The sequence below is a fragment of the Vitis vinifera genome, chromosome 15 (genome assembly GCF_030704535.1).
Source record: "Vitis vinifera cultivar Pinot Noir 40024 chromosome 15, ASM3070453v1".
Lineage (NCBI taxonomy): Eukaryota > Viridiplantae > Streptophyta > Magnoliopsida > Vitales > Vitaceae > Vitis > Vitis vinifera.
In genome coordinates, this window is record NC_081819.1 from 6156905 (window position 1) to 6183917 (window position 27013).

General features: G+C 35.9%; 1 protein-coding gene across 5 annotated transcripts in view; it reads left to right on the forward strand.

The window, feature by feature from the left end:
- The first annotated feature begins 453 nt into the window (after nt 1-453).
- Nucleotides 454-27013, forward strand: part of LOC100265532 (MADS-box protein JOINTLESS) — a 32452-nt gene continuing 5892 nt past the window's right edge. For 3 of the 5 annotated variants that reach the window (XM_010662992.2, XM_010662995.2, XM_002262853.4), the window contains exons 1-4: nt 454-635; nt 1122-1324; nt 25870-25948; nt 26883-26944. In XM_010662992.2, the coding sequence (XP_010661294.2) occupies nt 465-635; nt 1122-1324; nt 25870-25948; nt 26883-26944 (515 nt within the window). In that variant the 5' untranslated portion in view covers nt 454-464. The other 2 variants (XM_010662993.1, XM_010662994.3) reach the window with 2 other exon arrangements.

Here is a 27013-nt window from a genome sequence, read left to right on the forward strand (position 1 = left end):
TTTATTTAGTAGAAAATTTATAATAAATTATAAAAAATAGAAAAACAAACAACTTAAAGTCTAAAAGCAAATTATTTTCCATAAAAACACTAAAAAAACAAACACCCTTTTAATTCACTCAATAATTTGCTTAATCGGATTAATATAAAAAATTTTAGGAAATAAAGCATCTAGAAAAAACAGATGTTGAATTCTTGAAAAAATAAAGTACAATAAAATTTTATTTTATAGTTCCTCCAAATTATTATATATAGAATTTAATATTTTATTGTACTAATGCTGTAAAGTTATAAAAAGTTGAGATTTAGGTATTACCAAAAAGGGTTGGATGCTTAAAACTATTTTATGTTGGTGGATAATTTCTGTATGATTTAAAAAAGGAAAGAAAAAGGTATGGGCATATAAGGGCAAATACTAGATTTAATGCTGTTGTCAAATATTACTTCACAACAAGGACCAAACATATGAGAGAGAGTAAAAGGAGGAGACCTTGTTTGGCTATAAAAGGGAATCTTCTCTTCTCCAACAGTGGTCACTTCTCTTTCTCTATCTTTCTTTTTCTATCTTCCGAACAATTGGTGGCTGGGAGTGTGGGGTTTGTGACCTGTCCACACAACTGGAAGCAACATAGAAAGGTAAAAATGGAATGGAAATCTAGATAGCCAATCCACTATGCTAGCTCCATCTGTGAAAATTGCAGTGCTGATCAGCACAATGTCTTTGGAATATTGCTAGGATTTTTCTTTTTCCTTCAGCTACCGCCTGGCTCCTTCAACCTTGGTTTCTCATCCAAGTCATATCTTTGGCATTCTTTTTCTCTCTTTAGGGTTGGTTTTAGATTCTTTGCTTAATTTGGAAATGCGCTTCTCTCTTTTCATGTATGGTCGTTTGTTTATTTTTTCTCTTATCTCACACCCACATTTTTTTCTCTTTCCAAACCCCCATTTCTCTCTCTCTCACTCTATTGAATTCTCTTTGAAGTACCAGTTTGATCTGTGAAGGGTCTGATTTTTTTCCTTATTTGTTCTCTTCCTCTCTCTCTCTCTCTCTCTCTCGCTACATATAAGGAGTAAAATGGTTCTTTGGTCTGATACGGATTTGTGTTGATTTTTTCTGTGAAGGGTTTGGTTGAAAATTTTCCAATGGCACGGCAGAAGATTCAGATCAAGAAGATTGACAACACAGCAGCAAGGCAAGTGACCTTCTCAAAGAGGAGAAGAGGGCTTTTTAAGAAAGCACAGGAGCTCTCAATACTGTGTGATGCCGAGATAGCGCTTATTGTCTTCTCAGCAGCAGGAAAGCTCTTTGAGTATTCAAGCTCAAGGTTAGTTTTCTCATCTCTCCCATTCCTTCTTTTTATACATAGATATATGAATCTCAGTGCATTTTGCAGGCAATCCTAGTACCCTTTCTTTATTTGTTCGCAATTTTTTTTTTTATCAAGCTCAAACCCTAGTTGGCCTATGCATTTGGAAAAGCATCATCAAATCTAATAAACAAATGGATACCCTCCCAAATGCACACTAATGTCTGAATTGTTTTGTCAGAGTGGAGAGTATTCTACTATTTTACACTGTGTTATGTTACGTATAAAAAATTAAGTTCAACATCATTCTCTATGATGTAGCTGCTTGTTATGGTGATTGTGCTATCCTGATTGTCTTCTGCTTAGCTTAATTTCCCCTCATGTTTTATATATCATTTTCTCAGCTGGTTTCCCAAGATCACCTGACAGAAAAGAGAAGAAAATGTAACCTCAGAAGCATTTTTTTCCCACTCCATTGGAGCAATCAAAGCTTTACAACCAAGAAATAATAATGTATAATTTTCTTTCCTAGATATACACATTGGAAAATAACTATGCATGGTACGTTTTCTGTGAAATATTATTTAGCTTAGGGCAGTGTTTGATCCATTGTTCTTGGGTTCATTTGAAGGCTCAAACTTTTTCAGATCTTTCAGTTTTCCTTACACAGTGGTTCTATTTCTTGCCTACTGTAAGCATGTGATAATATATGATTTGTGAATCACATGCATGTACTGTAGTACTATTAGATATGATACTCTAGTGAAGTATGAGCTATGAATTAATATTCCTTAATAATTAATCATAATCAATAATTGAGGTTTCTTCTTGCTTTTAATTAAATTAGGCATATATCTAATTATCCTAGACTGAAGATATGGTTTTTTTTTTTTCTAACTATCATCTTTGTGTTTTGTATATTGTCCTTCATTTTGACAAGGTGCTGGTTTTCTTCCTACTGACAATCATTAAGATGATTTTGTAAGGAATAAGAGGGATTAGGGAGACAGATGGAGCTTGAAAGAGCATCCTTTGTTGGGTAGATGTCACAGAATAATTAGTTGGCTAAGCTTAGGTTTGAATTGGTCCCATGATTAGCTTGGGTTTGACTTGACTTTAAGAAACCTATTATTTTTGTATGAACCTAATCCGAGTTTGAGCACTGTGAGAGGTAAAAGCTTGGGAAATCAATGCCATATTAGATACTGTAGGGCTTTGAAAAAGGAGTTTTACATCCAAGGTGATCTACCACATGGAGAAGAGATATATACATTTATGAACATTTACATACAGTTCTCTCAGCTTTTGATCTATGAACTTTTGTTTTTGTAAAGGTAGTCAGTCTCCTTACAAAACAGAAAGTACTACAAATGCTCAACAGTGAGATTACAACATATCATTGCATTAAATCTCATTACTTCATTGTACTACCTTGGATTGCTTTGAAACTAGGATGTATGAAAAATACTGAAAATAGCTTCAAAATTTGGCCACACATGCATGGAAAAATCATTCCAAAACAAAATCAGACAGTAAGTACTGCATATATCCAATTACATGCATTTTTGTTGTGTGTATATATAGATTGGAGTGTGCTAAAAGCCTAGGTGCCATTTGTGAAGTTTAATTTCTTGTCTTTTCTCATTTGGTTGATTTAGCAGAGAAGATCGGTGAAGGTAACAGGAAGTTTGAAGCTTTCCTGTTGTTTAGTTGATGAGTGAAGAGATTCAGAAAAGAAGTTCAACTCAAATTTGAAGGGAAAATTTTCCCTAGACAATTTAAGCACCATAGTTAATTAGCATAAGGTATATATGCAGAAATGCCTGCTTACACAAACAAAGAAAAATAAAGGAATAATCTCCTCTTTCTTTGTTTTTGTTCCTCTTTCATTTTCCTTTTCTTTCCCTTATTTAGTTATGAACCAAAATTTTCAAACAATGACAAATATTTTCATTTAGATTATAAGAAATTTATACAAAAGGACAACATAGAGTACTACCATTCTGTAAACTGTATTGAGAAACTATATAGACCATCAAAATCATGTGTGTACAGCCCTCTAACAACTGATGATTAACGAGCTTGCAAACAGTCTCTAATAAATAATCATAAAGTTCTTGAGAAAATAACTTGGTAATAGTTTTATGATTTTAATCATTAAGCTTCTAGCAATCACTTTGTATTGAAGCATACAGCTATTGCAGGAAACCTCAAATCCAGAAAATCATGCCAAGCTTGGCTGATTCTGTTACCTGACCAGTCACAAAGTCATTCTCAAAATCCATAAAATCATGCCAAACTTGGCTGCTTCTGTTATCTGATCAGTCATTAAGTCATTACAGCCTCTGACTTCCATTTCAATATTTATCCCAAAGGGCTTCATCACTTGTATGTCATTGTAGCCAAAACTATGCATACCCTACCTTCATTTTCTGTTCTTGTAGTTTACTCATCTTAATTTCTTCTCCTAAACCAATGCTTTGGATTCTAACCCCAAAATTTCTTCATTCTCCCTTGCCTTGAAAAATATTTCTCAGTCACATCTCCATCAAACTTGAATAGCATATCCACATAGTTTAGAGTGATGGCATCAAGAAAATCTTTTGAGAACATATCTAATGTACAGCCTCCTTTTCACCATTGCCAACTACATTGCCAACATATTTCATCGAATCAATCAACAAACGACTTGATAAAAATTAGTTTGTGAAGAGTTGCATGAACTTGATCTAGAGTACTTGGGAACTCAAATACCTTCAGCATCCCTATGGCAAAAGAGGTAATCAATTAGTCGTCCTTTCAGCTGTTATACCAACAATCCGTAGCCTCGAAACCCTCTCTTTATAATAAATTAGAAAATCTGATGAAAGGGGATGATGCTGGCCTTCAACTTTCAACTTTGCCGTTATTCGGTAACAATCATTCATGCTTGCTCTTCCAAATGTTGTTTTTGTTGGCAGCTCAAACCTACTAGATATATTCCAAAACATACATGTGATAACAGCTATTTTGCTGAAAGCTCTTCTACATGATCTTTTGTTAAGTATTGCCAATCCAAAACTCCTACACTAAGGCAACCGCTCTTTATCTTTTCTGACTTATTACACTTTTTAGAGCATTAAGAAGTAATTAGCATGCTGCGTGTCTTTGTTCTTATTACAAACTTCTTTGCTTACCCAGAAAACTTTGACCTGATAGCTGTTAACAACAAAAGAAGGGGTTCCTTTTCTGCATCTATTAAAATTTCAGTTGCCTTTTGAAACTCTTAAAATACCATATAGATGCAAAAAGGGACACTACTACTGTCACATGTGAATCAGTTGATGGAGTAGCCACTTGTCACAATTATCCAACATTTCATAGAGAAGTTATTTGAAAAAATGTCATAAAATTAGGCATGGCACCACAATTGTTGTCTTTCACCATCCGTATTCAAAAATTACATTGTAGATATTAACACTTAACAAGGCAGAAACTTGTAACAGCAAAAATATAGAAACTCCTATTAATAAAATATAGAAATCTTTTAGTACTCAACTACTTAAATATAGAAACTAAATCAACTACTCGAAATAAAATGTTTTCTTTGACTTTTAGAAAGTAAATCTAATTAAGATATTTAGAAGCTTCCTAAATCAAGTTTAACTTTCCAACATGCTCCCTTAAACTTGATTTATAATTCCAAGTAAGATCCTTAGTCTTCTAAAATTTTTAAACTTGAGAAGATTTGTAACATATCCACAATTTGATCTTAAAACTTTGAAAATTTTAATTGCACTTCATCTTTCACTAAAATAATATCTTGTATTGATGAGCTTGCTTCAATCATGGAAATTAGGATTTTTTTGTACATTGCAATAAATGATTTCTTGTTCACATAATCAATGCCTTGTTATTGCTCATGACTCTTAGCCACCAATTTTTCTTTGTATCTATCTACTTCTCCCTTTACATTCTTCTGTCTATTATATTCATCTAATTTGCCTTTTTCCCTTTTGGAAGAGGTATTATTTCTCATTGACATTCGTCTTTATTGTTTATATTTTCTCATCCATAGCCTCTTTTCATCTTTTATTTTGAATTATTTTTTCAAAACATATTGGTTCACAATTTGCAAAAAGACAAAAGAGGATTAGATTGTTTTGATTTTTTGTTACTTCAAATCTCTTGTAAACTTCCAAAATGCGTTTTCCTTTCGTTTGAGTTTTTCAATGAAGGCGCTATTGTTAGAACTTCAATGATAGAGGTGTTGATGAAGGAGGAGTGACAATCTCTTGCAAGCTTTCTCTAATTTATTCTTCTTCTTCATAGAGGGGAGGAATATCGTAGTTATCTTCTTGAGCACCCTAATTTTATGTTTCATTTTCATTAAACATGATATCTCAACTAATAATAATATTTCCATTGTTTGGATTGTATAACATGTAGTCTTTGGAGCTTTAGTCATAATCAATGAAAATGTTTTTTCACTCTTGTCATTTGATGTAAGTTGCTTTTGATCTAGAACATGAGCATATGCAATACCTTCAAACTCTCTCAAATGTGAAATACTCGACTTTCTTTCATTTCAAGCTTGTTATGATGTTTTATTCCTTACACTTCAATTAGGAAAATGATTTAATAAATAAACCACTTTAGTGTAAAATTCTTTAGTCATCTTCTTATTTTTCATTCAACTACATCACTTTGTTGTGGAGATTATGGAACCGTTAAAGGTTGACAAATCTCATGATTTTCACAATATTCTTCAAATTCTTTTAATGTCAATTTAACTCCTTTATCACATCTCAATGTCTTTATATTATAGTCACTTTCCTTTTCTACAAGTGTTTTAAATTCCTTAAAAGCATTAAATACTTAAGATTTTTCCTTGAAAAAATGTACTCATGTTTTTCTTCTAAAATCATTAATAAAAAGTAAAAAAATGTTTCTTCTTACCAAAAGTGTTTGGATGAATTGGGTCCATACATCTAATGAATGAGCTTTGAGGTCCTTTTCTCATCATTGCTTCCTTTGAAAAACCTTTTTAGGGACGTTTTCCAAGTAAGCATCCTTCACCTAATTGATTCAGGTGATATATTGAGGTCAATCCTTTCACTATATTTTCCTTGTTCAACAATTTTAAACCTCCAAAATTAGATTTTCAAATCTTAAGTATCAAATTCTAGAAGAATCATTGACATAGGATTTTAGATATTTTACATCATTTTGAATGTTTAATAAAAATATTTTATTTTTTTAAATCATAGACACATTCATAATTAAATTGGCATGTTGATTTCTTATCGAGAGACTTTGATTTTTCACATGAATATTATATTCATTTTTGAAAGAGTTGACCTAAACTTAGTATATTATTTTTCATGTTGGGCACATGGTAAACATTTGAGATAAATTGATGTTTTTTATGTTTCAAACGAATTAAGATTTTATCTTTACTGTTTACCAAAATTTTGGATGCATCTCCAAAATAAACATGGCAACTTTTTGATTCATTAAGTTCCGCAAACATATTTTTGAATCCACGCTTATGATTGTTTGCTCTGATGTCAAGATATCATGTGTTTTTCTCCTCACTTTCTCTTTTATATGCCAATAATACAATAGCTTCTTGTTGATTTTTCTTTTCAATATAGTTGATTTGCCTTTCCTTATTGTTAGTGGCACTTCTATATTCATAAGCATAATGACCTTATTTTTTATCATTATAACATTGAATTTCGGATTTATCATACTATTGCCTTTCATTTTATCTTGAGTATTCTCTCTCGAGGAATATGAGTTTTGGTTTGTTCCTTCATGTTTGATGAATTGAAACCATCTCTTCCTCTATTGCCTTGATCATGTCCACATCACGTCCACAATTATTTTGACTTCTTTTATTAATATTTTCTTCATGCTCTTTTATTGAATTCTTTTATTAAGAGTTGATATAAACTTAATATATTATTTTTCTTGTTAGGCACATGGTAAATATTTGAGATAAATTGATATCTTCTATTTTCAAATGAATTAAAATTTTATCTTTACCTTTTATTGAAATTTTGGATGCATCTCCAAAAGTTGGTCACTTTCTGATTCATTAAATTCCACAAATCTATTTTTGAATCCACACGTATGATTGTTTGCTTTAATGTCAAGATACTATGTGTTTTTCTTCTCATTTTCTCTTTAATATGCCAACAATACAGTAGGTTCTTCTTGATTTTTCTTTTCAACATGGTTGGCTTGCCCTTCCTTATTGTTAGTGGCACTTTTATATTTATAAGTATTATGAACATATTTTTTGTTATTACAGTTATAATATTAAATTTAGGACTTATAATATCTTCTCATCTCATTTGTCTTGAGTTGTGCCATCTTTCACTCCCTTTTAAGCGATATGAGTTTTGGTTTGTTCCTTTATTGTTTGATGAATTGAAACCATCTCTTCCTCAATTGCCTTGACCACATCCACAACTACGTCCATGATTATTTTGACTTCTTTTATTAAAATTTACTTCATTCTCTTTTATTATAAGTTTTTTTTGGAGAACCTGGTCTAATTTTTCTTGGTTCTTCTTTTTCAATCTCTCTTCATAGGCTTGTAATGATATTATAAGTTGATCAATGGTCATAGAATCTAAATCTTTAGATTCTTCAATGGCCATAATAATTTTTTTTTTTTTTTTGATAGATAAACGCACAGAAATATATTAATAAGGGGCATAAAAGGCGACCCAGAGTATACAGGGAGTATACAAGCATCACCTACAAAAAAAACCAGAAACAAAAAGGACAAACCCTTACCAACCCTCAACAAGAACCCACCCAGTCCACAAAATTAAACAAGGAAAAGGGGCCTTCAACTATGGAAGAATTAGCCCAAGATAAGAGATTACACATGAAGGAATTTTTCAATCTTTGAATTGATAGGACTTCATTTTCAAAAACTATCCTATTTCTTTCCTTCCAAACCGTCCAAAATAAGCAAAGAGGAGCTGCCCTCCAAACCTTACTACGCTTCTTATCCTTTAAGGGAGCAAGCCAACCTAAAAGAGTGTCTCTAACCGAAAAAGGGATAACCCAATTAACACCAAATAAGGAGAACAAGAGATCCCACAAGACCTTCGCCTTAGAACAGTGAATAAGGATGTGATTTATCTTCTCTTCTTCATCACAACACAAGGGGCACCTGTTAGCTAATTTCCAGCCCCTCCTCTTTAGTTGGTCTTGAGTTAGCACCTTCCCCCAAGAGGCTTCCCAAGCAAAAAAGCCCACCTTGGTAGGAACAAACGAACTCCAAATAATTCTCCAAGGAAACAGGACTGCACTGCTGTGGTCAAGAGAATTGAAACAGGATTTTACAGAGAAAATTCCCTCCTTCGTCTCCTTCCACACCATCCAATCCTCCAAATCAGCATTCAACCTCTTTCCTTGAATGATCAGAAGGAAACTCTCCACCTCCTCCACCTCCCAATCATTGAAAGGTCTAAGGAAGCGGGGATTCCACCCGCCCACTTCCCCCATTGAGTCCCAACAGTCCGCAACCTTCGCGTCTTTAGAAACCGCTAATTCAAACAAGGAGGGATAGGCCTCACAAAGAGGAGTGTTCCCGTACCAATTATCTTTCCAAAACCTCACCCTTTTACCATCCCCCACCGAAAAAGAAACATTGTTGAGCAACAACAACCCTTCCTTGCTGATTTCTTTCCAAAGCCCCACCCCATAGCCCTCCCTACCCCCGCAAGTGCACCAACCTCCACTACCAACCCCAAACTTCGTGCCAATTATAAGCTTCCAATAGGATTCCCTTTCGACCGCAAACCGCCAACTCCATTTGCACAAAAGGGCCCTATTGAGAATAGTGAGGTCTCTAATCCCCAACCCACCCTTCTTTTTATGAGAACAAACAATACCCCATTTTATTAGGTGTGGCTTCTTCTCCAACGCACCCCCTCCCCAAAGGAAATCCCTTTGAATTTTCTCAAGCCTTAATTTAACCACTCTTGGCATACGCATTAAGGACATGAGGTAGGTTGGCATGCTCGCCAAAGTGCTCCGAATAAGAGTGATTCTTCCACCCTTCGAAATGAATTGCCTCTTCCATAAGGCTAGCCTCTTGCGCATCCTCTCTTCCATTCCGTCCCAAACCATCACCGACTTATGCGAAGCACCCAAAGGGAGCCCCAAATAGGTAGAAGGAAGAGATCCCACTTTGCAGCCCAATTCAGCAGCTAGTAATTCAGCGTTCTCCACTCTACCCACCGGCAAAATTTCACTTTTGTTCAGATTAATGCGCAATCCAGAGATGGCTTCAAACCACAAGAGTAACCAACTTAAAAAGGCCAATTGCTCAATGGCCATAATAATATATATGATCAAACTTCAAATCTAAAGATTAAGGTATTTTTTCAATCACACGAATGTCGTTTAAACTTTCACTTTAATTTTCCTTTTAATAAATTTACAATAGTCAATACTTTAGAAAAAATAATTGGAGATTAATTATGATACTTTCATGTACAAACCTTTAAGTTCTCCTTTAGCAATTTGAGCACAAACTTTTCACACTTATCAACTATATTTTGTAACATCTCTCTTGCTTCTTTGGAGATGCTTATACTTAAAATCTTCTTAGAAGTAACTTTATCCATTGCTTCATAGATGATGGTGAGAGCTTTCTTGTCTCTCTTTCTTATATTTTTCAAAAAATTCATTTGATTTAGGGATAGAGTGGTTTCATTTGATGACTCTTTGTAACTTTTCTCCACAACCTCCCATACATCTTGTAAACCAAACAAAACTTTCATCTTGATACTCTAATTATCTTAATTGTTTTTTATGAGGTGGGGGCTTGAAACGGATATATTCCACTAGCTATCTTTTTTGTATGACTGATACCAGTCTCTTGAAGTAATAGTGTTGAAAGAGAAAAACAAACAATTACATAAAGGAAGATAAAAAATCAAGGAGAATTACAAATTTACCGCCTTCTACCACTTTTGTTTAAATGTTACATAACCTTTTGTTTATATATACTCAAGTTTAACAAAATAAAAACTCCAAATAATAAAAATATAAAATTTCTAAATAAAAATAAAAACCTTTTAAGATTCAACTACTTAAATATAAAAACCAAATCAATCACTAAAATTAAAACTTTCTTTTTAACTTTCAGAATCTAAATCTAATTTTAGCTTTTAGAAACTTCTTAAATCAAATTTAACTTTCTTACACTACTTTGGCATGTGAATTAGTTGATGCAGTAGCCACTTGTGACAATTATCTAAGATTTCATAGAGAAGTTATTTGAAAAAATGTCACAAGAATTAGGCATGGCACCACAATTGTTTGTCTAAACATTCTTATACAGAATGAGTATTCAATCCATGAGGAAAGGTGATAATTAAGAAGCTTTTTCTGGTCTATTAATTTTCTACTAAAAGTGCTAATCTTATTCATTGTGGAACCTGGGGGGCACCCCTTATGATATGTATTGTTTTTAATATTGTATCATTTTATTGAACAATATTACTCATACATCTCTTGGTTTCATCCACTGGAAGACACAATTCAGATGCTTCCACATGCTTTTGTTGTTTAAACACAAAGGCTGAAAGCATCTTTTGCAAATCCTTTTCAAGATGATGGTGCTGTGAACTATTGCTCTTTCATTGCATGTGAAATTCCTTATCCCATTTTGCATTTGTCCTATGGGTACTGCCCATGCTGCGCTTTAAGGTGTCTGCTAATTACCATGTCTTCATGTTATGGCTCCTACTGCTTTTATTCTTTAAACTGATGAGTCTCATGAGATGTTATAATTTGGTTCCATGTTCACATTTTCAATTTGGATTAAATTAATTCTAAATAAAATTTTGTCTTCTCTTAATCATAATTTCCAATTTGTCTGATTTTATTTATTATTATTTTTAATTGCTTATTGAAGGAGAGAAATTATGCTTTGCTTAATTCTTATTTGACTTCCCAAAAAATTTAATTAATTAAATCGAATATTCACATAATTGATTTGTGCAAATAGTGTGAATAATGCTATTTTAGTGAGACCAAGTACATAAATGAGTTCATATATAGTGGATTTATTTCATTACAAAGAGGCTAGTATGTTAATATTTTGAGTTCTATTAATTAAAGCATCTAAAAAAAAAAGGTGTTCAATCTTATATAATGGCATTCACTTTTCATCTATCTCACCAAAGATAATGTAGTGTAGATCTATGTGTAGAAGAATATGATTAAATTTGGATGGCATTACATGTAATTTATATGATTTAAATGCTTATGCTTGGGGATAAAAATATTCGCAGTTGTTCTAATATTTTATAATTTACATCTATCTCACCATGATTTATATGAGCTAGGGTTTTATGTGATACTTGAATTTGAATCTATAATAGAAATAAAAATATTTTCTATTTAACATTCCTTAAAATTACCTCGGTCAGATTGTAGAAATACCCTATCTTCTATTTAACACTCATGCATGATCATTCTGAACAATGATTAGTAATTTGCGGGGGCTCTCTGCTATCACTCTTGTTGTTAGCCCCCTCACCAGTAGGCCACAAGACAGGTTGTAAGCCAAAGGCTATTTTTCTATCAAACATACTATATACTCCTTTTGCATTTCTGTTCATTTGTATGATTAACCCACAGCTTGTATTTCCTGGATGATGTCTTCCATGCATGATTTGAATTTCAAGACCATCCTTTGTATTAAAATAACATTGATGTTTGTCCTAGCTCATCCTTGGATGAAAATATTTTGTCTGGATGCAGATGAATATATATCCCTCCAGGCCTCAATTCTACAGAAACCTTCAATTTAGTTGTTACCCCTTCTATAGTTCTTGATGGGCACTTCCACAAACACCACTTACTTCACTGTGAATCAAACGTTGAGCCCTTCCAGTTTTGATCAAGCGTCTCAACTTATTACAGAAGTTTGCAATGACTCATCTTGGAGACATAACCTTTTTCCCTTGGGGATTGGAGGTCTAGCTCTTTTGGTGATCCTATTTCATCCCAAACCAAGTACACCAACTAAGTCAGATGAACTTGCCAACATAAAATGCCCCCAGACAAATGTTATTTCATAAAACATCAAGCTTGCTTATGTTGACCACTTTTTAAGATTTGTATTTACTGCTACCATTTGTTAGAGTATCAGACTGACACTTGCAAAGATTGCATGCAAACTAACTACTTGTACATATGCTTTGACATTGTCAAGGAAGTCATAGTTAGTTCCATAACAAGTGTACATTAAGACCTGTAGCTGTTAGAGACTTATCTTTTGTCCCAACAGATTAGATAAATGTCAAAGTGATCACATGTGTATCTTCCAATATTATCTTCTTAATTTGTACTTGCTTTTGATATTCTTGTTCAAATTTTCTGTAGGAAATTGTAATAGCCCATCTAAATATGATGTTTGTTTTTTATTGTAAATGTTGTATGTTTTTGAGGATGTGAAAATTGTCTATAACATCATAGCAAGGTTTATTGAATTTTTTTGAAGTTTTGAATGGAGAATTGAGTTTTTTGGTTGTATGCCTAAAATTTGTTTATTACATCAAGAAAAGGTTAAGGTTGTCAGCAATTTCTTCTCTTAACAGGCCTCTTAATGGAGAATTGAATTGTTTCCTACATAAGTGCTTGCCGAGACATGACTTGTGTCACTACTAGTCTTTTGTATGTATAATGAACCTTAGTAACCTTAGGTTAATCAGAAGAATATGTACTGCAAAAAGATCACATTACTTCAGTCAATGTAGTTGGCTGTACTGGTAGCACAAGTCCACCATCATTTTTGATCTTTTAACTTATAGATGGAATCATCTCCAAAACCTAGCCTGCAGCAATGAACTCTTACATGCAAACAAATTAGTTTTCACACTTTGGTATAAAGAGTCTTTTAATAGAACATATAGACAAGGGCTGGATAGGACCTTTGCTGAACAATTTTTTCATGCATTATTCATAAGTAAACTACAATTAAGAGAAGAGCTGCAATGAGATAGCACTAAAACACATGCTGGGAAGCTTCAAGGGTTTTTTTTTAGCTATATTCTGGCCTCTAAACTCAAAGCCTTGGAGATGGACCTAAAAGCTTGGAACAAAGAGGTTTTTGGTAGTTTCATAGTTAGGAAGGAATTGATGTTTTTTGAATTGAAAGGAGAGGTAAGCTACGCGCTTTGTTGAAGAGGATGAGGCTAGAAGGGTGGTAGTGGAAGAATAAGCTGGCTATGCTGGGAAAAAAAGAAAAAGAAAAAAACTTCTCATAGGTAGAAGTCTGGAGAGTTTGGTTGAAGGAGGAGAATAGAAAGACCAAATTTTTCCCCAAAATGGCTGATGTTCACAGAGGAAGCAATTATATGACTAGAACAAGAGTGAATGGTTTTTGGCTCATAGAGGATGGTGAAATTAAGGAGGTGTCTAATTCCTTTCAAAGTCTCTTATCTAATCTAGGGAATTAGGGACCTAGTATCAATGGGACGTCCTTCGATACTTTATGGATAGAGGATTCAAGGGGTTATAGCTGTCTTTTCATGATCAAATAAAGATGCCTTCTTTCACTTTATCCTAGTTGTTTAGGGATAAATCTCCTGTGCTACAAGAGAGATTTCACAAAAGACTAGCTATGCATAAACAAAAATTCTTATCTAGCATGCTAATTTACTTATGTCATAGTTTGAAATTCCAAGAAAGGTAAGTTGAGACTTGGGAAAATTCAAAGAGATTTTCTTTGAAAAGGAGGAGCCCTTGAGAAAAAGTCACTTGATAAAATAGTCGATTGCTTGCATGAAAAGGAGGATAGACTCAAAATCAAACATATTTGTCCTTAGCAAGACTCTTCCTAGTGAGTGGAGCTCGTAGTTTACTTCAGAAATAGAGCCCATATGGAGATGAGTTATTATTAGGAAGTCTAGGAAGAAGTTGGTTGTTTGTATTCATGTAAAGTGAGGGATGAGTTTGAAGTAGGGTTATAGAAGGCAATTAGGACGAGTAGGATATTTTAAAAATACAACTTGTTTTATTGCGGAGTATTAGAAGGATATGTGGTGTGGTGATTCAGCTTTGAGCCCTTATTTTTTCTCACTATATCCCATAACCAACTCAAATGATTCATGGATTTCAGGTATGTGGAGATGTTGAAGAATTTGTTGCTTGAAATAATTCCATGATTGAAAGTTGGGAAAGTATCAAAGACATTTATTTTGGTCTTACAACGGAGATCAATTTGAAGGGATAGTGAGAAAAAGGTCGTTGGGATAAATTCAAAGAGCAGAAAATTCTCAATCAAAGCCTCATATTCTTTTTTTGAGTTTAAGGCAAAATAGAGTTTTCATATTAAATAGTTTGGAATTCTAAGGTTCAGATGAAAATAGGGTTCTTCAATTAGGAAATAGCTTGGGGGAAGATTGTGACCTAGGATCAATAAAAAAAATAAAAGACAAGGGACCTTAATTAGAATAAGTTTTATCTTTGCCAATATGAAGAAAAATCATTTTATCACAATCTCATTCAATGTATTGAACCAAGATTCTTATGAAAACTCGTATTCTCTTTATTGGGCAGAAAGTAGTTGTTGCCTTCTCTTGTAAGAGAGATTGATCTTTTAAATCGGTATAGAACTTTTCTAGGGAAGAAGCAAATGAAGGCATGGAGGGCTGCAATTTTTGTGCTTAATTTGGACATTTTGAAAGGAGAGAAAGCAAATTATTTGAAAGTGTGGATCCAATGAACCAAGCTCACAAACTCTAATTTTTTTTCTACCCTTTTACTCTAGGCAAGAAAGTACAAGAAAGCTTATAGATGAGACTTTATTGTCTATGATAAATTTTGTTGATTGATTTGTTACTTAGCAAATGGAGTAGGGTTTTTTTTTGGCACCATTGTATTTGTCTTATTTACTAAATGTTGTTATTAATTTTTTCTTTTTTATTAGCATAGAGGAGCACAAAGGAAAAATGCATGGGAAGATCTGTGAAAGAGGCCTTAAGTTTTCTTCATGGATCAGATTTTGAGGGAAAGGTCTGTTCCTATTGTTAGAAGGGGTTGAGTCATGCTGTGGGCTAAAGGAATATCGATTTGGAAGCAGCCCTGTGTGTTTGAAAAAATTGAAACATCCTAAGGATCTTTGAACCATTCCCATTCTGGGAAAGAACTGTGAGTAAGAAGTTCCAAGGATGCCGGTATCCTCCCTTGAAGGTAGGTGCTGGTTCGGTGTCGAGTTGAAGACGTTTGAGATTAGCATAGAGGAGCACAAAGAAAAAGTGCATGGGAAGATCTGTGAAAGAGGCCCTAAGTTTTCTTCATGGATCAAATTTGGAGGGAAAGGTTTGTCCCTATTGTTAGAAGGGGTTGAGTCATGTCGTGGGCTAAAGGAAAGAACTCATTTCAGGAAGTTTTGGTCGAAAGGAAATAGAGGCTACAGTCTGGAGCTCCGTAGGAATAATGCAGGGAGATTCTTGTTTTGCGTTGTAAGAGATGTAGAGAACAAGAGATTCTCCTTGGCTTTCCCTGAAGGAAGATAGCTTGTAAGAGGATGGAAAGTTCTTGCTAGTAAGCTGAGAAGCTTGGGAGTCTCTCCCTTGCAGTGGAATGGAGCTCTGATGGAAAACCACACTCCTGCTCAAGCCCTTAGTAGTAGTATAATCAGAGACTCTTCTTCTCTGCGGGATTGTCCCGCGCCTCGTGACGTCGTCTGGATAAAAGCTGAGAAAGAAGCACTCGATAGAAATGAGGAGTTGTTGGGTAGGTGCCTTGTGGGCTTTTGGGAGGGAGACTCTGATCATCTCCTTGACCTTGCTTCCTTCGGGTCGTGGGCAAAAAGCTCTTGGTTCTTGGAAGGGACCTTTGGCTATCAAATGTGAGAGAAAATCTCTTACTTCTGGAATTCGAATTTGCGGATGAAGTAGAGAGGGTGTTTCAATCAAGAGCGAGACGCTTCAGAGGAAGAAGCTTCTGCCTAGAAAAGTGGAAGCCTTCTGTGGGTTGTTTTGAGGGAGACTTAGGGAACCTGTGCCTTGTTTGGGTCAGAATTCTTGGCCTCCCTCTGCATCTTTGGGGAAGAAGTCTCTTCAGAAAGTTTGGAGACTCTTGCAGGAGGTTCATGGCTGTGGACGAAAACACAGCCTAGCGTCGGAACCTTAAGTGGGCCAGAATCCTCGTTGAAATCAGAGGGTGGGAGCACCCAAGTTCGCTGCAGGTTGTAGCTGGTCCCTTTTGCTTCGCCTTGCAGCTCTGGTGGGAAGACGAGGCCTGCATCTCCACTATGCTCCTCTCTTATGGAGTCGATGCTTGGAAGCTCGAGGAAGGCGAGGCGGCCTCGTTATGCGCTAAGTGGAGCGTAGGCGCCCAGCCCTCACCTTTAGTCTCTCCGCAGCTTGAAAAGCTACTCCCCCTGGTCATGGGAAGTCGTGCCCCTCCCTCGGACATGACTGGTGCAACAGCCCCCCCTCTCATGCCTGCGATGTGGTCACAGGCCGACGTAAGGACACCATGGCCTATTCGGGCTTGGCCTGTGCCTTCCCTTTTAGGCCTGGGCTTAGGAAGGCCCAAGTCTCTGCCTCTTTGGGAGCTTTTAATCCTCTCGACCCAACCCTTTCAATTGAATTAAGGCATGGAAGCCTCATCTGCTCGCCGCGCCGGAGGAGAGGAGCCCCCGCTCCTTCTCCAGCCCCTGCTTCATCTTCCGTCCCCGACAGGAACCCCCTGAGGGAAGCGTCGCCCCAAATGGATGCGCTGCCCCCTACAAATGGGTCTTCCCCCCGTCAAAGCTCGCAACCCTCAAGGTACGCTCTCTCTGCCTCCAATCTCCCCGAGAGGGGAGTCCTCTTCTTCTACTCCTTTCTAGGGTTCGGGGCTTGAAAGGGAAAGGGGTTCTTGCCTTGGTCTACTGGAGCCGACGCTTAGAGAGGTGGAAGTGACGCCGATGAAGGATGGGTTGACAGAGATCCCAAACCGTGATCTGGAAAAAGACGTGCTCGAAATAAAGAAACCTATCGGCTGCTCCTCCGTGTGCAAAAGAATGGTCAGAATAGGAGCTTTCCAAACTTTTCCACTTCAGTAAAGTCTTGGGAATGCCTGTCGAAGGGCATGAAGTTGAAATCCTAGCCCTACTCAAGAAATTGAAGCTAAGAACTGGAAGTAGCACCCTTAGCAAGAGAAGGAAAAAAAAATCTTGTATCACCCGCTTCGAAAGAGAGTTAAAAATATTGGAATGCTCTGTTAGCTATGGGGGGATATCAGGGATAACCAAAAAATCAGGTCAGAGCTCCAGGGTTTTGATTCCAGTTGATTAATGAGAATCAAAATTCTCTGTTGGAATGTCCGTGGGCTTAATGATTTTGAGAAAAGAACGCTAATCAAGGGAGTGGTGAGGAATCAAAAACCAGATTTGGTTTGCCTCTTAGAGACGAAGGTAAAAGAAATGTCTCTACAAATGGTTAAAAGTGTGGGCGTAGGAAGATTTCTTAATTGGGTGTTAGTGGACGCTAGGGGTGCGGCAGGAGGCCTCCTTCTCTTCTGGGATAACAGAGTTCTGGAGAATTTGGAGGTTGAAAGCGAAGGGTACTCCATCTCTGTTCGATTTAGAAATTGTGCTAATGGCTTCTCTTGGATTTTCTCTAGAGTGTATGGGCCAGTGATTGGCAGCGAAAAGGAAGATTTTTGGGAGGAACTTGGAGCCATCCGTGGCCTCTGGGATGACCTTTGGTGCGTAGGAGGGGACTTTAACTCTGTAAGATTCCCAGAGGAAAGAAGGAATGCCTCTAGCCTCACAGCTGAAATGAGGAGATTTTCAGAGGTGATAGGGGAGCTGGGGCTAAGGGATTCTCCACTGACTGGAGGTCCCTTCACTTGGATAGGGGGTTTGAACTCTCAAGCTGCCTCTAGGTTAGACCATTTCCTGATTTCGGATCAATGGGAGGACCACTTTTCAGCCATCACACAATCAACTTTACCTTGTATGGTCTCTGATCATAGCCCCATAGTCCTAGAAACTGGAGGTTTCTCTTCATGAAAAATCCCATTCCGTTTTGAAAATGTGGTTGAAAATAGATGGATTCAAAGACCTAGTAAGAAGCTAGTGGAATGGGTATTCTGTTGAAGGCTATAGCAGCCACTGCATTGCTAAGAAACTCAAAGCACTTAAGAAGGACTTGAAAATCTGGCACAAGAGGTGCTAGGCAACGTCTCTTCCAATAGAGCAGAGGACTTCGCCCGCCTGCAGTGTTGGGAAGCCAAGGAGAAGGAGAACCCTCTTAATCTTGGAGATATGGAGGCTAAAAATCTGGCTCTTGAGGACTATAAGAAATGGGCCCTTATGAAAGAAACTTCTTAGAGGCAGAAGTCAAGAGAAATCTAGTTAAGAGAAAGTGACAAAAATACCAAATATTTCCACAAAATGGCTAATGCTAGGGCAAGGAGGAACTTCCCTGTCTAAAATTAGAGTGAATGGGGTGACTCTCTCTTCCATTGAAGATATAAAAGATAGTGTTTGCAGAACCTACTAGTCTCTCATCTCAGAATCTGGGGATTGAAGGCCTAGTATCAATGGCCTTAATTTCAAGGAGTTAGGAGAAGGAGTGGTTAGCAGCTTGGAAGTTTTGTTCTCTGAGGAAGAAATATTTGCAGCCCTTAGCAATTGTTGTGGGGACAAATCCCCAAGCTCGGACGGCTTCTCAATGGCATTCTGGTTGTATTGTTGGGACGTTGTTAGAGCAGAAATTTTGGGTCTCTTTAGGGAGTTTTACCTCCATGGAACCTTCCAGAGAAGCTTAAACTCCACGTTCCTCTTGCTCATTCCTAAAAAGGAGGGTGCGGAAGACCTAAGAGATTTTAGACCAATCAGCCTGGTAGAGAGTATGTACAAATTGCTGGCCAAAGTCCTAGCAAATAGGCTGAAATCAGTGATGGGGGAGGTGATTTTTTATTCTTAGCAAGCTTTCGTCCAAGGGAGACAGATTTTAGACGTCGTTCTTATTGCTAACGAAACCCTTGATTCTAGATTGAAAGACAACAAACCGGGTCTCCTTAAGATGGACATCGAGAAAGCTTTTGACCATGTCAATTGGGACTTTCTCATGGAGGTGATGTCCAAGATGGGATTTGGGCATAGATGGATTAATTGGATGAAATGGTGCTGCTCTACGGCAACCTTCTCGATCCTCATCAATGGGAGCCCTTCGGGCTTCTTTTGTAGCTCTAGGGGATTGAGACAGGAGGACCCCCTTTCTCCCTATCTTTTCCTTTTCGCCATGGAAGCCCTTAGCCAACTGTTGTCTTGTGCAAGAAACGGGGGCTTTATTTCTGGCTTCAGAGTGGGAGGAAGAGGAAGAAAGGGACTGATTGTCTCCCATTTCTTGTTTGCCGATGACACCTTGATCTTTTGTGACGCCGAAGCAGATCAGTTGTAATATCTTAGCTGGACCTTCATGTGATTTGAGGCGATTTCAGGATTAAAAGTCAATCTGAGCAAAACTGAGGCCTTTCTAGTGGGGGAAGGCATTCCTATGGAGACCCTTGCCTCGGTTCTGGGATGCAAGATAGAGAGTCTTCCTACCACCTATTTGGGTTTCCCCCTTGGAGCCCCTTACAAATCCACCAGGGTATGGGATACAGTGGAAGAAAGATTCAGAAAAAGGTTGTCTCTCTGGAAAAGGTAGTACCTCTCCAAAGGTGGTCGTCTTACCTTGTTAAAAAGCACCCTCTCCAACCTCCCAACCTACTCCCTATTTGTGATCCCTAAGAGGGTGTGTGCAAGGCTTGAAAAGATCCAAAGGGATTTCATATGGGGCAGTGGTGCCTTAGAGAACAAGCCTCACTTAGTAAGTTGGAAGGTTATCTATGCTACTAAAAAGGATGGAGGCTTGGGCATTTGCAATCTAGCTATTTTTAACAAGGCCCTTCTTGGGAAGTGGTTGTGGAGATTTGCTAATGAGAATGAGTCCCCATGGAAGCAAATTATGTCTAGTAAGTATGACCTTCAAGATGGGGGATGGTGCTCCAAAGGTGTAAGAGATCATTATGGGGTGGGGGTTTGGAAGGCCATCAGAAATGGTTGGGAGAACTTCCGTTCTCACTCCCGCTTCATTGTAGGGGATGACACTAGAGTGAAGTTTTGGAAAGACTTGTGGTGTGAAAACCAATCCTTGGAAGAAGCTTTCCCCACCTTGTTTAACCTCTCTATCAACAAAGATAGATGGGTTGCTGAGGCTTGGGAGGAAGACAGAGTTGGGGGAAGCTGGGCGCCTCGTTTTAATAGACACCTTAATGATTGGGAGGTGGGAGAAGTTGAAAGCTTGTTAGGCAAGCTCCTCCCTATGACCATTAGAAGAGGTGTGAATGATTCGCTCCAGTGGAAAGAGAACAAGAATGGAACCTTTTCAGTTAAATCATTTTATAGCTCTCTCTCAAGGGGCATCAAAACCCCCTTCCCGACCAGAACTATTTGGACGCCTTAGGTCCCAATTAGAGCTAGCTTCTTTGGTTGGGAGGCGGCTTGGAGTAGGCCGCTCACCAATGACCATCTAAAGAGATTCAGTTGGAGCATTCCCAATAGGTGCTTTTTGTGTAAAAATGAGGAGGAAATCATAGATCACCTTCTTTTGTTTTGTGAAAAGACCAGAATGTTATGGCTTTTGATTCTCTCCCTCTTTGGGGTGCAATGGGTGATGCACTCCTCTGTGAAAAGGAACCTCCTGGGTTGGCATGGTTCTTTTGTGGGCAAGAAAAGAGAGAAAGCTTGGAGAGCGGCCTCCCTTTGCCTGATGTGGACCATTTGGAAAGAAAGGAATAGGAGGGCCTTCGATGACATTTAGAGGAATGACCAAGATATTAAGTCCATTTTTTTGTACACTTTTGTGAATTGGGCTAGGGTATATATAAAGGAACACACTTCTCTTTGATAGATTTTGTAGATTGGCTAGCCACCAATTAAGGGTGAGGCTTGTTTGCCCTTTGGTGTTTTACTTCTTTATATCTTGGTATACTTCGTGTATACTCTTTCCTTTGCCTTTTGGCCTTTAATGAAATTACTTTACCTATCATTTTTTTTATTTTTTTTTGCCTAGAAAAATATTAGCATGAAAATGTTATATAATGTCTCAAATATTAGTATGAAAATGTTATAAAGTTATTAGGTATATTTATATAAATATTTTAGGTTATGAGATGGAGATATATTTATGAAGATTATATTATAAAGCAATGAGCTCATGGTTCAAGGTGTAGATTCAAGGAGTAGAAAAACATGGGATGTTTCAAACCCAATATTATTGTTGTTTAGTTTTTATCCTTTATAATAGAGTGGAATTATCACTTTCATCCATGCATGTAGGAAAAGTTGAAAAACCTTCTGTATCTTTGCATATATATTATTTTATCTTTTTTTTTTTTTTGTATCAATATGTTGGTATTAAAACTATAGCCTACACAATTGGTACAACCAAAATTTTAACTCCTCAAATGAGACTAAAAGGGAAAAGGGAAATTCATCATTTCTCAAGCTCATTTTAAAAACAATCAGGGGATCTTATTCTAATGAACATTTCTGGAATTGATTCAAGATATCAAAATTGTGAAATACTTTGTATCCTTGTATGTTTTAATCACTTAGATTGTTTGTATGTATATTCAATTGGAGAAAAGTTGAGAATTGGCCTTAATAACAATTAATGACCTGATTGATGGAGAATGATATCTTAACAAAGGAGCCACTGCACATATAGCAAATGTTCTAGGTGATCTCAACCACTTCATGTATAAGGTTTTTTCGCCTACTTCTTCTTCATGTTCTCTCCTCAATATAGTAGAGAAAATCTTTTATCTGAATCCAATTTTCTATTGAGAATAAATGTTTATTTTTCTTCTATTGTTATATCTATATCAACAAGCAATGAGGAGAATTCTGGGAAAAAGATGCAACAAGGAAATCTATGTGTTTGATTGACCCATTTCTTTAATTTTCTTTTAAAAGTAACTTTTACAATATGTTTGGTTTTGAAAAATTTGAGGTAAAATATAAGAAAAATAAAATAAAGAGGAAAAGTAGAAAGAAAGAAAAAGAAAAAATAGATTTAAAGTCGATAAATTATTTTTATGTGTTTTTTCAAACTCATTTAACTTATTTTTCTCTATTATATAAAGATTAAATAATTAAAAATATATGAATTTCTAATTAATTTTAATTATATTTGATTTTTTTTCGTATTTTTCATAATGAAAGGAAATATGAGAAATTTTTTTTTTTTTATCATTTTTTCTTTTCTTAATACTTTTCAATAACCAAATATAGTCTTAGTCTAGGGGTAGTGATTCGTGTTTGTGGGTTGTATTTATGTCATGTCAAAACTTAGGTATTCTATTACATAGGTCAATCTAAACCTAACATGAATAATGATTGTATAAAAAATATAGACCCAAATGTTATCTAATTATTAAACAGGTAACATGTTTGTATAATTCATTTAACCCATTTGATAATCAGGTCCTATTTAATAATTAGGTAAAGTTAGGTCTCATATATATCTATATGATTTATGTCTTAATCAAATTTGTTTATAACTTAATTGACATATTTATTTAAAAACAAATTTAAAATGAGGTAAATATGAATTACATAGTTTAAAAATATAATTAGGTTAATTAATAAGATTATTAAATGGATCATTTCAGGTCAAATTTGTATCATATAGGTTGATAAAAAAACTACTTATTTATTAAATGAGTTATACAAGTCAACATGAATTTGACAAAAACCCATTTCTAATCAACTCAAACTCGTAACAATCATGTTGGGTTCAAATCGTGTTGACAAATCGTATCATTTTTGTTGATGATTTTGTGATTTTTGTTAGTTTTATCCTATATAACACACATTTGATTTTCCTTTTTGATTTTCTTATATTTCAATATTTTGTAGTAGATTGAGATCACCGTATACATTTTTGTTTCTTGGATGACATGTATTTAATTAGTTGTGCGGTTTTCTTTGGTTTTTAGCCTTTCTTTTTCTTAACTATGATGATCGCTAGTAGTACTCTATGCCTGCCTAGTAGCTTGTTTTTATCATCAAATTGAAATAATTAAGATGATCAACCTATGAACATGCTGGAGTAGATAGAGCCTTTTTTGTAAGAATTTAGGAACATCATCAACTACCAATCGAGCATCCTCCTATATGAGTCATCCAACATCAAATTGATATGATTTCCATGAGTCTATTCTTCAAATGAGTGCAAAATAACACGATCAACTCAATTAATAGAGTATAAGATTTTCAAATAATCATGATTCAAAGTTGTGATAGGAGATTATTGATTTGGAAGATTGAGATACATTATCTGTATCATCATCTCAATTGAATATTGGATGATATGTAAAATAAGATAAATAAAATTTAAAAATTATAAAAAATATTATATATATATATATATTGTTTTAAAATTAATAAAAAATATTATGAAATTTAAAATTGTTCAATATTTAATATTAAAATTGAAAACAAACCCAACTCTTCATTTACAAAATTCAATTAAAAAAAAAGAAAAAGTTGGAATTTTATACCACAAATATTCATTAGGATTTATAACACATTAGTAATATTCAATATATATCACACCAATCAACATTTAAAACGGTAAGAGTCCATGTATTCAAATCCCTAATTGTGAAACCCATATAAGAGAGAGAGAGAGAGAGAGAGAGGAGCACCCCGGCTTGGCAGAGGCAGAGGGATACCTCTGCAGCATCCAATGAAGCAAAGAGATGGAGAGATGGGAGACCAGGTGAAGGCATTGCAGTCCATTCGTTGTGAGGTTAGCGATGAAGTACTCTCAACATTCCCACATGAGAGAGAGAGAGAGAGAGGAGCACCCCGACTTGGCAGAGGCAGAGGGCTACCTCTACTGCATACAATGAAGCAAAGAGATAGAGAGATGGGAGACCAGGTTGTCAATGGAAGAGGAAGGATATGATATTTCTCGCCAGTTACCACAATGGCACCACTGACACGAAGGCATTGTAGTCCATCCGTTGTGAGGTTAGGGATGAAACACTCTCAACCTTTCCTTCTTATACACCTCAAAGACAACCATAGGTTGGATCGAAAAACTTTTTAAAGCCTTCATAGGACCATCTTTTTCATCACCTGTTTTCAATCATGGATTCTGAGAAATTTTCCCTTTTGAAGAGAATCATTGATTTTTCAGATATTTCTCAATTTTGGTTGTTATCTCGTGTTCTTTTGCTGTTATTTTGAAGGAAAAATTTAATTTTTTAGTAATGATTTGGCAACTCGGACGACTTGGCCGAGTCCACTCGGATGGCATGGCCGAGTCAACTTGGCCGAGTACCGAGTCTACCCAAGTTTAATTGATTTTTGATTGAATCTTTGTTTAAAATGGTATTAGGTATCATACTCGGTGCAGAAAGGCCAAGTTGCATCTGACTTGGACACTTTGAACTTTGCAAAGAACAAGATAGTTGTGGTGGTAGTTGTGCAATTAGGCGGTTTTACAGTTTATAGTTTCTGATTCTGAGATTATATGATAGGTTTGCATGCTTTCTAGAGATCTAAGTCTTCCTGGTTTTGAAATTCATCATGGGTCAAACTATCTGACTAATGGAAGACAATTTTCAAAATCCTTGAGGTTGTGTGGATAGTGTTATGCTGCGTGATTCTTATTCTATAGAGGAAAATTTAATCGTTCCCATGAGGAATAGGCTTACTTTATGTGGTTTCAGTGACGTTTTCTTATTGGTAAACTAAGGAACTTACTATCTCAAAGCCAAATTGATTGATTAATTGCAAAACATGAAAAAGGATATTTACCAAGCCTTAATAACTTGGACTATTAACCATCTTTCAAAGGGTGCCTAATATTTACCTTTTTTCTCCTTCTGTTTTTTCTTTCTCTGTGCTCTACTGTGCTATGGTCATAAGCATGTAGCAAATATAAGGGTCTCATAAAAAACATCGTCGAAATTAATAATCTCTTCACCCATTTCAACATCTAATTGAAAACAAAACTCTTGGTGCTAGTAGAGAAAATCAAACTAGAGTATTCCCACCCAATATCGGGCTATAGGGAAGCAGCCAAGCAATTTGATGATCATGGGATCTGGACACGATAACTGTATTTCCTCAACAGCCTTGTGATGAAAGAGATTATGCAACTCTCACTGCCCACCATATGTAGAAGTTGCATCAGAAGCCTTCTTTTGCTCTGGTCCATGATAAATATGGTACTGCATGCAAAGATTTGGCTCTGTAATATCAGGCTCTCTCACACCTGCATTTCGAGTTTTAGACAATGTCTGTTTTGTATTCTTTTCTTATACTAAAAAGGAAATGGAAGTATTGTATAGAAATTATAATTGAAAACAACATCAGCACATGGTGTTTTTAAAGCAAAAGAATAGATAGAGATAAGCAGACATACAAAATGGCTAGTGGTGGGTACTTCCCGATATTACTTGCAAGTTCACCTTCATATATGTTCTATTCATTTTATTTATCAAGTGAATGTGCCATGCTTTTTGTTTTGAAGTGTGAGCCAGGTGATTGGAAGGCACAATCAGCATCCACAGACTCCAGGGAAACCAGAACCACCATCTCTGGAGCTGCAGGTAAGATGTGGCCTCTTCTATAGTCCTTGTGTATATTAAAGTGTTCTCTGTGTTTGGACAAAATAAATAAATGAACCGAAACAAAGGGAAACCTAACTTTCTGGATAAAAAAAATTCTAATATCATCGACAGTGTTCCCTTTAACATTTCATTATGGAAGGCATTCGAAAAGTACTTTTTCCTAATGTTTATTAGTCTCATATGTATACTTGTCAGGTAAATAGTACCTCACATAATCTCATATCTTTGATTTGTATCTTTACACTTCTTGGTTATTTTTCATTCAAATGTTTTTGAGTTTTACTTCCTAAATATTAGGTCTTGGTGTGTTTGGATTAAATTCTAATAAAAGAGTTCATTTTACAATTTTCTTAACAAAATGATCCAATACATGCATGCACCTAACAGGGCGATTTGAAAAGTCCAATGCAAACCAATATTTTTTGTCTGAAGTTTGGTTCATTGATATCTGAAGCAATTTTAGGGAGATGACTTCTAATTGTCCCTGCAATCATATTACAACATGGTACTGCAGATGCCTTTCTTGTGAGAAAGGAACAGTGACTGCAAATATAATGCACCTGAAATTGCAACTTCAGACCCTGATTCTATGACAAGTGACATCCAGAAAAGCCCTTAAAATTTCTTCCTAACGGCAGGTAATGCCTTTCTTTAAACAGGGACACATCCATTCCAAACTTGACTGGAGTGGTACATGATCCTACTTTTGTAAGATCAATTAAAAGTCATTTTCTTGGGGGTTACTTGCAAGAACTTTAAGTTCTGTACTGGACCAACTAAAGTGGGAACATGATCTTTAGCTTGCGTAAGACCATTTGGAATTGGTTTTTCATGGGAGTTACTTGCATGCACCCTAATTTATATTCATAGTGTATATAAATACTAAAGAATTTTCGATTGGAACTTTTTCTAGCTGGAGAACAGCACCTGTGCAGCCTTGAGCAAAGAAATTGCCCAGCAGACTCAGAGGCTGAGGTATAACAGTACAACTATTACATTACTGGGATGTACAGTAAAAAGATGCAGGGGATATATTTGATATTA